The sequence below is a fragment of the Homarus americanus genome, unplaced genomic scaffold (genome assembly GCF_018991925.1).
Source record: "Homarus americanus isolate GMGI-L3 unplaced genomic scaffold, GMGI_Hamer_2.0 scaffold36734, whole genome shotgun sequence".
Taxonomy (NCBI): domain Eukaryota; kingdom Metazoa; phylum Arthropoda; class Malacostraca; order Decapoda; family Nephropidae; genus Homarus; species Homarus americanus.
The window spans coordinates 8,775,311-8,790,381 of NW_024733126.1; the positions used below are offsets into that span (position 1 = coordinate 8,775,311).

The window sequence follows — 15,071 nt, forward strand, 5'->3', positions numbered from 1 at the left end:
TTCTCATAGGAAGTGAGTACTTTTGTCGACTTCGCGTTGACGGAGAGTATGCAAACGTTGAGTTCCCATTAACTTAAGTGACCCCCGTACACAGATATTGGAGTAAACAGAGAAAATTAAAGAGGAGACCCAGTAAGGAGTGATGGCATATCCGCCAACACGATATTGCCTACGGTCTGGGGGATTTTCCCTCCTGCGTCTGCGTTAAGTAAATGGAGCACTTACAGTATTTAGAGACGCCTCTGGTACGCTTTTGTTTGCTCATAGTGGAAGATGATGTTTCGGGAATAAATAAGAATTAAAATATATGCAGTAATCACGCGAATATTGTAATGTTTGTGTAGCTTATTGCAACTTTCGTAGCCCAGTAAACAAATTGTTAGGCCCGCGCCCTCTTCCCCCCTCCAACCGCTAGAGGGGAGACGCTCAGCTGCCTGTTAGCGTTTTTCTGTAGGATTAGTAACTTTTCATTACTTATCATACTTTGAGGACAGAGGCTTATGTGATGTTCTCTAGCATCTTTTCTTGAACCCAACTCTTCTGGTTACCTATATACAGTAATTTCCCAACTCGTTTTCATGGATTATATTTCATTGAAAATAAAACATATGTTTCTCGTACATGTGCAGAGATAAATATTTTTGGAACCGAAATTGAACGTAAATTGTGGATAACGCAAGAGGGGAAAGTGAGAACAGAAACGGAAGCAGAGAACAGCGAACTCTGGCATCGATGTCGTCCAGTCAGTCAATCCGTGTAGAGCAAGAAGTGCAGTGTGTGTGTGGTGGTGGAAGTGGTAGTGGTGAGACAGGTGGTGTTGAGCTGCCGGGTGTAGGGCAGATGTGAGCAGCTAGGAACGTGCTGGACTGCAGGAGTACTCTCTGAAACTAACATTAAGCGTATTGACGTGTGCGTACCTGCGGCAGTAAGAGAGAGAGAGAGCTCGAGCGAGCGGAAGGGAGGGGAGTGGGGGGGTGGTGTGGAGGGCAGACGTGCGGAAGCAACACCCTGTAGAGGACGCTGTGGGAAACCTATGAATAATACTCTCGTGGTGCGTTGCGCTCTGCGGTCATGATACTTCTGTGACGGATTCAGATAAAAATTAACCAAGATATTAATATATATATACGTTACGATTATGCATGAAAATCTTAGCAAAAATCTTAATTTATAACATCACGCTGAGTATTTATGATTATATACTAAAGTGAAGACCCTCAAAATATGCATTGCAATGTGCAGTCACTGGTGCGAGGTTGAGCTGCCTGCAAGCACAGCACTTGTTGCATCCTCCGGCCCGGCGCCAGCTGCTGCTAGCAAGATCAAGTGAAGCTCCCCAGTGTACGATGATGACACTGATTGACTATTACGCACAGTAGATTTGTTCGTGTTTTGTGCACCATTCAATTTCGTACATATGCAGTCCAGTAAAGCAATTACAAAGAAAAGACGTGTATGGCAAAAATAGCATCGTACCCCGACAGGTTAACGATTGTTCCCACCGTAATTAGCAGCAACTGTGCCTCGTTACATTTTATAATTACAGCTCATTCGTGATGGGTTTATACTCCATCCTTAAAGGGATCTGCCAGTTAGAATTCAGTTTGAGATTCAGGTCCAGCGTTTCGGACACCCAGTGATTGATTGATTGAATCTCTCGATGCGTATGTGGGGAGGAGGGGAAAGGTGGTGGTAGGGGATTGTCCTGTGGTGGCTGGGACGGGTTGAAGTGAGCTTTGTTTGCCCTCTGGCATTTGATACATTAATTATTGCCCTTAACCCCTCGACGCGCTCACAGCTGCTTCCTATGGTGCTAAACAGATGTTCTAAATATGGATTTGAGACGAACTATGACGTTAGTTCTGCTCACTTTGGTGATACTAGAGGCGGTCGCCGAAAATGGTGACAAGAAGAAAGGAAGGAGGATGAAAAAGAAAATACGGAAGAAGTGGAAAAGTAAGGCCAGACTGGATTTACCAGGAGAGTTGGCAAGCTGGACTCCTACTACAGAACCTCCAGATATAAGAGAATCGATACTGGAGGGAAACAGTGTGTATGGACAGCAGGAGGAGGATGCTGGTGACATGGAGTAAGTGTGTCCGCTTTTTGCCCTTTTCCCTTCTTCCACTGACTAGATGAACCAGTCTTCATTGTAATTTGAATAACATTAGATATGGATGATTATATTAAGGTATTACGACGCTAGATTATTTCAGGAACTTTACAGATACAACAGGAAATCAGTTTTGGTTTAGACTGATTTGTTTAAATAAGCGTGTGTATTTTGGTTAGGTTAGGCTAGGTTTAAGTATATAGAGAAGCGTTCTTAAGTTTTGTGAATGTCTGTATGTATGTTTTTGTCATTGTTATTACAGTTTATGTATAGCCCCTCGGCCTCTTCCTTTGTTTTTTCTGTTAGCCCCAACATTTTTTCCCCCTCCCAAAAATTTCGTCCTATTCCAATATTTTTTCTCCTCCCGATAGTTTCCTCCCCTCCCGATAGTTTCCTCCCCTCCCGATAGTTTCCTCCCCTCCCGATAGTTTCCTTCCCTCCCGTCCTGATAGTTTCCTTCCCTCCCGATAGTTTCCTTCCCTCCCGATAGTTTCCTTCCCTCCCGATAGTTTCCTCTCCTCCTGATAGTTTCTTTCACTTCCGTTCGTGTCCTCCCGTCTTGGTAGTTTCCTTCCCTTCTGATAGTTTCCTTCCCTTCTGATAGTTTCCATCTCGCCCGATAGTTTCCTTCTCTCCTGGTAGTTTTCTCCCTTCCTTCCGATATATCTTTCATTCCTTCTCGATATTTTCCTCTCCCGATATTCCTCCCTCTCAATAATTCTTTACCATCCCACCGATATTTCTCTCCTTTCATGATTTATCATTAATTCTTTCCCCTTCTCCCTCAATATATTAAATTAATTAATTCCCGATATTTCTTCCCACCTCCCTATATATCTTTAATTTTCCCGATAATTCACCCCGTCCTGATATTTCCTCCTTTCCACATTCCTCATTCCTTCTCCCGATATATACTTTTTTTTATTTATTTCTTACTATTTCTCTCCTTTCCTTCTTTTATCTTCGTTTCTTAGACCAACGTACTTCTAATTTCTTTCATCTCGTTCCCGTGTTTAATCTACCTCTATTTTATTTTTTTTAACAATCACTTCAATTCAGTTCTCATGTCAAGACCTCTTTTGTCTAATCCTTTTTCCTTCATTCTTCTTTTAACAAATTTTTCTTTTCGTATCTGTTATTGTGAAATGAATCAACTTTTTCTCTCCACATTGTACTGTACAGTACATACATACAGTATGGCATTATGCAAAGCTATAATTACTCCTGAAATAAGCCGCTCAAAGAAAATGGTCAAATTTCCTGTTTTCTGTAGATTGTTATTGTTACGTTCATTCATCGGATCCTCTTCGTTTGGTAAGGGATATATATATATATATATATATATATATATATATATATATATATATATATATATATATATATATATATATATATATATATATATATATATATGTATATGTATGTATATGTATGTATATGTATGTATATGTATATGTATATGTATATATATGTATATAAATATTTGTCGGGGTTTGCTTTTTTATTTTAGTTCTTTGGTGGACGCAAATATGAAGAATACACATATTATTTGTGTAAAATAAAAGCTTATGCTGCTAGACATATTCCTCACATAGACAATTCGCGCCTTGTTCAATTTGTATAGACGAAGTAAAATTGGAGGCTAGTGAAAGTGATATAGAGTTGTATTCCTTATATATCACATGAATAACCTCTTAATAATACTGGATAATTATAAAATGGTGCAATGCTATGCTAAAATTTTAAATTCCTTTCATACATTACAACATTTATTTTCTATTACTTAGCATAAACAATGTCAAAGAGAGTGTTTCTTGAACTAATATGGGCTATAGTTTTGCCTCTGTCTTTGATACCTTTAACAACAGAATCTCAAGATACAGTAACAGATAAAAACTTGTAAGTCAAACATAGGAATATGACGCAGAATAGAGTAGATGGTGGTGTAAAAGGCTGATTGCATGCCCAAACATTTCTACTTGTTGCAATATTAATCATTAAGGTACAGTACCTAATTCAGTAATGTAATATCTAGATTATAGCATGATAGCCTTCCTTTAATTCATAACCCAGTCATTACCTTATTGCTGTACCCATTTTATAATGGTTTGTTGCCATTTCGTCTTCACCAAGGTTCCTACTTTATTCTTACCCTATTAGTCTACTCTTAAAATTGTCATATATCAACTATAAGTTAACCACTGAAAGTTATTACCTGAAGATTATCAAGTGATCCCATGACCTGACCTGACCTAACCTAACCTAACCTAACCTAACCTAACCTAACCTAACCTAACCTAACCTAACCTTATTTTTTCTCCTGTATTATTTTGCTTTAGGACATAGTGCACCCGAAAGTTATAAACTACTAAAACATTTAGACATCGCTATTCTGAGCATTTTGAACCCCCGTATATAGATGACGGAAATGGATAATAGCGACAATTTAATTTAATTGATTTTACGTAGTTTGCAGTCTCCGTCTGTGAGGAGATGTTATCGCCGCATCACGCATGCACAATATTGACTGACGTCATCCAGTTGTGACCAATGATGTATCAATATCACGCAAATTTTTTTCGACCAATCACATTTGAATTTTTTCAAAGGAAGCAGCCTGGGTACAGATTTTAATTTCATTGGCCAGTCTGACAATGGCCGTGGTGGAGGTTGGTCGTTATTTGTGCTCCTACGATTATTTTAAGTTTATTGCTGAGTTTTACAGGAAAGACGATCATTCTATCCAATTCTTGTGTATCCCTGTTCCTTCCACTTCTAACTGAGGTATTGTACTTTCGGACATGGTGCGCCCCAAAGGTTTTAACTACTGAGACATTTAGGTTAGTTTTAGGTTGGCCTACCGGGGGTCCAGGGGCAGATTAGATGACTCATTTTCTCACCCATCCCAAAACCCTAATTTCCCAGGCTCTCTCCCATTATTGTGTGTGTGTGGGGGTAAAAACTATAAATTTCTGCCGAAAATGAAGAGTTGATTCATTTAAAACAAACCAAAATACACTGGAAAATCATATTGGTCAACCCCTAGGGACTCATGTCCTCAAGTAAAAAGGTACCATTTCTCCTTTATAGTTCATTAGAGTTTGTTTATATAATAGGCAATATCAACAGTGTAGGCATAAGACAAATGAGTGTAAGACAAATAATATTTTTTAATAATTAATTTTATTCTTTATTATTTACTGATTATGAGCACTTCTCTGACATGTAAAATATTTAATTTATTATATCATAAGATTGCACTGAGGAAGGCATTACAGTATAAGTATTATGCAGCAGCACACATTAACTCTAGTACATATTATGAATTTATAATCATTATACAAGAGCAAATATTTTAAAAACCATAAAAATTACATTACAAAAGTCAGCTTTATAAGAACAGCTACTCCTCGACTGACGACCACCCGGACATACGACCGCCTAAGTAGAACCAAAATTTTGTCAAATTATGTATTTTCGAGTCCCAACGTCGGAAGACAGAGAAAATTTTCGTTTGTAATTCACTTTAAAATGGCTGGCAAGCTTAAAGGTGAGAGTTTTGTGGTGCTGAGAAGAAAAAGAGACACCCATTTTAGATTTTCTATGTATTATTTAAGCATTTTCGACTTACGACCTGGATTTGGGTCCCTAACCCTGTCGTAAGTCGGGGAGGAGCTGTATATATATATATATATATATATATATATATATATATATATATATATATATATATATATATATATATATATATATATATATATATATATATATATATATATATATATATATATATATATATATATATATATATATATATATATATATATCTCTCTCTCTCTTATGTAATCAGTATTATGTGTACCTAGATTGGGATCTCGAAAAATATAGTACAGGGTATTGTATATAAATTGGGGCTTTTGTCCTGCTTTGCACTTTAACTGAAGGGACTTTGTTTGGGGAGCTTTTGTCCTGACCCCAAGGTGAATAGTAGCCATTCTAAGTAAAAATAATAGGAAATTGGTGGTAAGATACAGCACATTTCTTGTCTTCTTTTTTGTTTCTTGTAGTATAGTTGATAATAAAGCAGATTGGAACTTACCAATCTGCCAGTTTATCCGAGCAAAGAATATACCTGTTGATAGTGTCGTTTTATTAGTATTTTGCAAAGGTGTGTACACTGTATAGTATACAGTACATGTATATGGATATGTGCTTGTGTAGTTCTAATCGAATTTTGTCATGAAAACTTAATATTAGTTATTTTTTAAAGGTAGTCTTCTGAAAGTAATTGCTTCTTCAGTGTCTTGTACTGTAATGTACAGTTGGCTCCACCCTTCTCCTTCCCGCTCACTGGGCGAATGTTTCAAATTTACACTTCAGAGTTTGGGGTTCACACCCCAGGGAGAGAGAGAAAGGATTGGCAACTTTTAAGTGGTAAGGACCGCCAAAATAGCCGAAAGGCAAAGTGGCCAGAAATACCCAAACAAGGCAAGGCAAGTAGTAAATGCAGGAGTGGAGCCAACTGTTCATACAGTAGATTTCATGAGGATTATTAACCCCCATTTCTTTCAACTAATGAATAAATACCCTAACTCTAACGTAACCAAACCAAATCAAAGTTAACCTAACTAAATTAACCTCTAACAGCCTAACCAAACCTAGCCCCCATTCACTATTTAGACTGCAGTGGTTCCCCATATGCATGAGATACACAGTACTGTTCTGTACATGGTTAAAATAATCATGAATTAGTTGATCTTCAAAGTATAATATAAATATGAGTACAAGGTGTGAAGTTGATTCAGTTGATTTTAAAAATTGTGGGGCGTGAGGGTTTGATAAAAGCAAAAGGGAGACGTCATGTGAAAAAGTTTGGAACCACTGATTTAGAGTGTTTAATCATCAGGTGAAATAAGTGGAAATTCTTAATCTTCATAAGATCCCATACAGTATATGAATGATGAATTATTCTTGTATCCATAGTCCTCTGTATACTGAAGGATGAAACAAGTACAGTGGCCCCTCGGTTAACGAACTCAATCCGTTCCAGAAGGTCGTTCGTTAACCGAAACGTTCGTTAACCGAAACCATTGTTTCAGTGGGTTTTTGGGTAATTGGTTCCAGCTCACCGAAAATTTCCTAAATTCAACAAAAATGGTAGAAAAGTTCACTTACTTTGAGGTGTGTATGTAGAAGGCTCCTGGATGATGATGATGATGATGGGATTTAGAATGGGGGTGGAGGAGAAGGAAGAAGAGAAGGCATTGGGGTGGAAGAGAAGTCACCCCATGGTGCCATTTCACCCATAAAATTTTAGCTCTCTGGTTTAATTCAAGATTATTTTCTTTAAATCAACGCTGCACTGCATTATATATTGTCAATATATAAAATATATTTCAAAATGACCAATAATTTGCTTGGAAACAGAAAAAAAGCGTTTAGTTGAAGAGAGTCTCAAGCAAGATGTTACCTCCAGTGAAAACAGAGAGAGACTGACGCCTGTTTGCTGTGTTAAGAGGCTGGATGCCGCGCATTAAACTAGTCACTTTACCTTCAATTTTGTTCAATAATTGTTAAAATGACTAAAAAATTGAATATTAAACTTTTAAAATTATTGAATAGTATAAACTTCTTGATATTTACAAAAATAGTAAGGAATTTAAGCCCTAGAACCGATTAATGTATTGGCGGACTGATACTAAAGCTGGTTGCCCGGTCAGTGCAAGCGAAAACATGTTGAGGTCGGTTCGTAAGAAGTTCGTTTAGCGAATTTTTTTTCGTTAACCGAATTGAAGATCCTTATGGAAGGCAGTTCGTTAATCGAAATTACGTTAACCGAGGTGTTCGTTAAACGAGGGGTCACTGTACATGTGTACAGTACTGTACTGTAGTAGCTTGTTACTTTTATGTAATTTTAAATGGGGATACAGTACAACTTACAATTTACTAGTATATACACAACAATGCTCCTTGGCCTTATCCAAGTTGTCTTAGTCAGTCATATAATGTACAGTGATATGTACTGTATATCCATTAACCGGAACAGTTGGTGCAGAGCACTTTCAGGAAGAGGGATTTCCTGGTAACAAGATAACTCTCTCAATCCCAGAAAGAAATCCCCCCACCCCCAGAATTTTCCGGGTACCGGGAAAATTTTCTCCGAATTTCCAGAAATTGCACATTACAGTACATCATCTATCAAACCTGGAAAAAAATCCCCCGTCCCTTAAATTTTTCTGGGTTAGAATTTTTAAAGTATTTTCCAGAATGACTCGTTATTTCACATCTCAAACCCAGAAAAAATCCCCTATCCTCGTAATATATCCAGGTACTGTACAGGGATGCATCGTTAGCAATCAGGATGCATTCCTGAAAAACAGATCGCAAAGTGATTTGATTGCTGAGCGAACAGAAATGAGAAATATCTTAAACAAGGGATTACAAGGAATAATATCCATAGAGATGGCACGTAATTTTGTAGTGGTGTCACCCGGCCGACTCGCTACCCAGTAGCCCTCAGAGCGTAGGCTTAGCTGTGAAATATGTTATTCTTCAACTCATAATTTCGGGGAGATATACGTACGTAATTTTCTTCATTTTCATGTTCTCTATTACTGTATTACAGTACTCTTAAGCACCCTCCTGTTGAGCCCAGTTTTTTTCACGGTACATCATGATTAATGGTAAGCCACACTTTCCTGGCAGAAAATGCCATGTGTAGTTTTGTTACAAGTACTAAAACACTTTTCACCCAGATGTCTCGACATCTAATGAGGATTCAGGTCAGGTGATGAATCTCTTTAGTTGCTATCCTGTATCAAAACTTTTTTAATCATTTACAGATGTTTGGATGCAAATCATCTAAATTCCTGCTGCTTCTCTAAATCTACATTATCATATTTTTACCATGAATTATTTTTTACGTGATATTAACAAACATCCTAAAAGGAACTCTTTACTTCCATCATTACTCCAATGAACCCAAAGGATTTTACGTTACTTTTTAAGGTACCGGAATTTAATTATTCTAAGCCTTTCTGCAATAAATTACTAAAGCCCAAAAAGCCTCTCTGCACAAATAAAACATTATTATTATTTATTTTATTTTATTTTTTAATCCTTTAAATAGAGGATTGTGGTACAGGTTGTACCTCTCTAGTCCGGCAACCTCGGGACCTGACCGGTGCCGGACCATGGAAATTCACCCTTTTCCTGGTTAGATAGTGACTTGTGCTTATGCCTGGAAGCACTAGCACCACTTTCTCTGCGTCATGGTCTCTTTGAAGACATATTGAAGGGTTAAATGTCGTATAGTAGCTTCTCAAATTTCGCGAGTTTTTAATTCTTAATGTATTTTATTGGAACACACAAAAAAATAAATAAATAAAAATTTTGACGGCGGAAACTTGAATTTCGACGGGTTTGAACGGCCCGCCAACGTGCAGACGACGTGCATAATCGTGTAAACAGGGTCATTTCTCTTATGTACAAATGATTCATTATTGTTTATTACTGAATGTCTTTTTTATTGAATTAATGTTTATATGTGCAAAATGAGCAATACAATTCATTAATAATACGTAGAACATTAAAACACATGAGGAAATGACACAGCATTGTTTTCGTTGATTACAAAACCAGTGACTGACTGGTTCTACATATAAAACTGAAGAAAATAAGACCTTAGTTGTAGCTGTAGTAAAATTAATATGGTTGTTTTAAGTAATGTTATTTAATGTTAATAAATGGAACAATAGAAGTAGCTAACGATAATGGTAAAGAAAAAGAGAGATCGCATATGTAAGTGCGCATGCTCACACGTGAAAACATATCGTCATTACTTTACATAAGAATATGAAAGCAACACTTATTTACTGTTCATATATATTTTAATTAATGTTTCTGAATTGGTTTTTATTGAATTTGATGTACGTGTGTGCAAAATTAACAATACAATTTATTAATAATACGTGGAATATTAGAGGAGACGAGACGGCTGCCGGCATTGTTTATGTTAAAGCTTACGAAACCAGTGACTGATTGGTTCTACATATAAAACTGAAGAAAATAAGACCCTGAGTTTAGCTGTAGTAAAATTAATGTAAAGAATGAATATGGTTGCTTGAAGTACCTGTAATGTTATTTAATGTTAATAAATGGAACAATATAAGTAGCTAACCATTAATGGTAAAAAAAAAGTGAGACTGCTCGTATGTAAGTGCGCACATGTGAAAATATATCGTCATTACTCTACATAAGAATATGAAAGCAACACTTATTTACTGCTCATATATATTGAAGGGTTAAATGTTGTACTCTGTATAGACAAGCAGAGAGAGAGAGAGAGAGCAGCCGAACTGCCGGATGTAAACAAACCTTAATTTCCCGCGGCTTTTTTTTTTTTTTAAGGGGATTAGCCCACCCGGGCATAGGTCACTGACCCACATTGGGGCCTGAGGGGCAAAAATTTAATACTCCTGTAATAATAATAATAATTCAGATAAAAAAAAAAAAAAAAGCTGCCTATCTACCTATTGGACAAACTAGAATCGTTCCGGACCACGGGAGTTTCCGGACCACAGAATGCCGGACTAGAGAGGTACAGCCTGTACTTAAATACGTACCATACATTTGCACTATGATATTTCTGGAAAGAGGTGAGTTTGGGGTTACCTGCTAAAATCTTCATTTTCAAGTAGATTAATGGAGTTGGATAAATTATGCTGTCTAGTATAGCTTTGGGAAGTACAGTATATAAAAAAAAAAAAAACTTTTGGAATTACTGTACGTACTGTACAGTATAGTGATACAGCACTGTACTTCCTTTTGGTGTACATGCAGTTTTGGTAAATGTTTTGAAAAGGACCTCTGTCATCGATTTCCTAGCTAATTTAGAATCTTGCAGATCACTGATTGATGATGTATAGTATACAAAAGATGGATTCATGTAGGAAATTCCTGTTTTATGATTAAGGGGAGGAAGTCAGTGACCTAGTTTATTTTTCTCATTCCTTGGTGGACTTAAAAATGGATAGGAACTGAGAGAGTTTGAAGGATGTGAACTACAGGAAGTGCTTATCCTCTAATCTGAAGTTTTACTGGACTCGCCATCAATTTATTTTTTATGAGGATTAGCCCACCCGGGCACAGGTCTCTGACATGCATCGGGGCCTGGGGGGCGAAAATGTAATAATAATAATAATTATAATAATTATAATTCAGTACTGTAAATAAAAAAAAAATAGTAGTATAATAATAATAATAATAATAATAATAATAATAATAATAATAAAGAACCATAAAGAAATACAAAATTGAAAAAAAGACCTACAGTGAAAAACGATATATGTATGTTGTGTTGTCAGTAGTAAGAGAAACAATTGAGACCCTGCAATTGTGTGTAAATGAGGCACAAAGTCAGATCAGCAACCTGGGACTTGGTCACAATTTTCGTGATGCCACATGGCAGCAGGGTCTACCATTAGACAACACATTATGCTTCCAATATCTTTCCAGGTGGTAGTACCTCTCTACTACCTACTGCTGGTGTAAAAGGAATTTATTTGGACTTCAACCATCTGGACAAAAAACTTTCTGAGAGCATCTATCCCTATTATGGACACCACTGAAATACTTTCATAATACAGTATTAGTTAAAAAAAATAAAAAACTGCAAGGTCTGTAAATTTTTTGTTAAATGTCAAAGGAGGTGTCAATCCACTTGCAGTGTTTGGGTAATAATTGTATTAACAGTAGCCAAAGATGTACGAGAACAGTGTATAATACAGGGTATTTTGCAAATACACTGTACATTACTGTAATGTTTTAATGATGGTGAGTGGATTGATAGATTAAATTAAAATGTTGTACAGTGGTCCCTCGGTTAACGAACACAATTCGTTCCAGAAGGTCGTTCGTTAACCAAAAATTTCGTTAACCGAAACCATTGTTTCAATGGGATTTTGGGTAATTGGTTCCAGCTCACCGAAAATTGCATGCAAACTAAAAATAAATCCAGTAAAGTACACTTACTTTGAGGTGTGCATGTAGTAGAAGGTTCCTGGTTGATGATGATGATGATGATGATGATGATGGGAATTAGAATGGGGGTGGAGGATAAGGGAGAAGAGAAGGCATTGGGTGGAAGAGAAGTCACCCCATGCTGCCATTTCACCCATAAAATTTTAGTTCACTTGGTGTAATTCAAGATTATTTTCTTTAAATCAACACTGCACTGCATTATATATTGTCAATATGTAAAATAAACTTCAGAATGACCATTAATTGTACTGTAAAAATAGTTTATGTTCAAGAGAGTCTCAAGCAAGAAGCTTCCTCCACTGAGCAGGGACACACACTGACGCCATTTTGGGTGAGTCAAGTGGCTGTTTGGTGCGCTAAAAACTAGTTCCCTGTACTTCAATTATGTTAAATAATTGTTAACATTACTAAAAACTTTAATATAAGACTTTGAAAATTATTGAATAATACAACCTTCTTGATATTTACTCAATTGGTAACAAATTTAAGCCCTAAAACCGATTACTGTATTGGCGGACTAATACTACAGCTGGTGAGCACGCAAAATCAGGCGAAAACATGTTGGGAAAATTCGTAAGGAATCATTAACGGAAATTTTTTAGTTAAGCGAAGTGAAGAATCTCATGGAAGGTAATTCGTTAACCGAGGGATCACTGAACTGTAACACTGGCAATTAACCTTTAAAGGCAACCATCAATTAGATTGCTCTGGCAAGTTGAGTAACACTGCTGGTATGGTATTTGTCATCAGTCATCATGTGTTCAGTTTTTTGTTTACTTTACAAAGTTGATTTAAGACAAGATGGTTTTTGTATATTAGTACTCCGTGTTTTATAATAGAGTGGGGCTTTAACCTGTGTACATTCCACCGTTAATGGGGTTATCTTCAAGTTATTTGTTACAGTAAAACAAAAGGATGGAGGATGGTATTTCAAGGATTAGAAGAGAAATTTAATTTCTGATGCATCATAATATTTGTTTATTTATTTAATTGTTATATTGATTGGTAATCTTATTATTTTCAGATTACCAGGTGTTGTACCAGGCTTACCTGGAGTGGGCAATATGCCTAATATTGGAGGCTATCCAGCTGTGATGCCTCCTACTGGCAGAGAGAAGGAAGGGGGACAAGGATACTGCCAGGTTGGTACTGTATGACTTGATCTCTGTAATTGCTGACCAACTCTTATTGGCATTTTCTGTAGAAAATACAGATGTAGATTTGAGTATTTTGAAGACAGATTTACATTGCTTCTTAATCAACATTGGTACTCTAAATGTATGGTATATAGTATTAGTAATCATCTCGCACAAAAGACAGCAGATATATAAAAATTACCATTTGATAAATTCTACTGTACCTTGCAACATTTACGAAAATGCCATTGCAGGATATACAGGATTTCCTTACTGTATATCATTTACCGTACAGGTACAATATATTCCTTTATTAAAGGAACTTTTCCTACAAACTGCTAGTGGAAATTTTAGTGACATAACTTTCAATATCCTGTCATGATTTTCACAGTACAAAGTATTATACGTATTACATTATTTTGCTTTTATAGGTATATAGAGGTGCTACATGCAGTGGCTTCATTGCCAATCGATCCATCTACATTTACTCTGCTCGGCATTTGGCAGACATGGAGAAGCGCCTTACAACGGCAATTACAGTCATCAGTCACTCTAAGTAAGCATTTATGCATAGTTCAGTTCCTACTAATACTACGAGTACTGTACTGTACATTGCAGTACAGTATCACTGTATGTGTGTTATAGGATGTGAATAGGGAAGTGCATGTATATGAGTAACAAATATAATTGGTAAGAACAATTAGTTATAAATTGTACAGTACTGGATTTAGTTAAAAGTTTCAGCCTGTTTTTATAAGTCCACCCATGAGGAAAGAAAGTTTTAAAATGGGGGTGACTTTCTTCTTAGTAAGTTTTTACTCTTTTACGATACTTATAATTTGTTCAGTACAGTACTGAGCTTTATTTAAACTTGAATCACAAATTGCTTTTACCCTGAGTTATGACAGATACTGTCTCAGATATTTATTCGCCCATTTTCAGGTCTTTCAGGATTTAATTATCTTTTCTTATTCTTATGCTTATTGATTGATTTGTAAATTTAATTTTATACACTACAAGCAGAAATAAAGTATTGTACTGTACTTTACAATGTACATCATATAACTATGGCATTCTACTTGTGACAGAAAATAGATGCAGCATCATACATATACACTACAGTATACTGTACAGTCATGTAATGTACAGGCATGTCACTCAGAATGTTGTTTTTTATAATGCTCATTAATCTTGTGAATTAAAAAAAAATCTAAAAGTCCAAAGTTATGTTCAAGACCATGTGGCACCCAAATCTTTTGTCTTTTCTTCAAGCCAAACACTCAGTAAATGAAGGTGGCTTACACCGATTACCACTTAGTCAATCAACATCCACCTCCACCAGTTTAAAAAGCTTCCCATAAGTGCACACTTACCATACTCCCATAGTACTGTACTGCCTTTTATTAATTTACTTTAAACCTATAATGTCCAGAAAAGACCTGCAAGTGTTATTACTCTACTCCCTGTAATGTGGCCAAGCAGCCAAGGAGAAATATAAATTTGGATGTTAAAATGTGGGTCAATATCTGTGGAGGTGAGTGAGCTATGTTTATAGTGGTATACAGTATAGCAGCTTGGGTTTGGCTATGTTAGTGATTTGAACCATTCTCAAGAATGTAAGCTAGGTAAGGACTTCTGCCCAATCCACCACTTCCTTAACAACATTGTTTTGCTCAGACAAGTACTGGATATGTAAGAAATAGTGCTATCAAGAAAGTATGTCCTTTGGAACCATGTTTTACTGACCTCTTATAGAGCTGTTTCTTGTAGCTCTCCTTTTC

General features: G+C 36.3%; 1 protein-coding gene across 1 annotated transcript in view; it reads left to right on the plus strand.

Moving 5' to 3' along the window:
* The window catches only part of LOC121869289 (inactive tyrosine-protein kinase transmembrane receptor ROR1-like), a 176,111-nt gene that overhangs the window by 115,580 nt on the left and 45,460 nt on the right, over positions 1-15,071 (plus strand). The window contains exons 9-11 of the mRNA XM_042370535.1: positions 1,817-2,089; positions 13,179-13,296; positions 13,722-13,846. Coding sequence (XP_042226469.1) covers positions 1,817-2,089; positions 13,179-13,296; positions 13,722-13,846 — 516 coding nt within the window. The remainder of the gene's footprint in view (positions 1-1,816; positions 2,090-13,178; positions 13,297-13,721; positions 13,847-15,071) is intronic.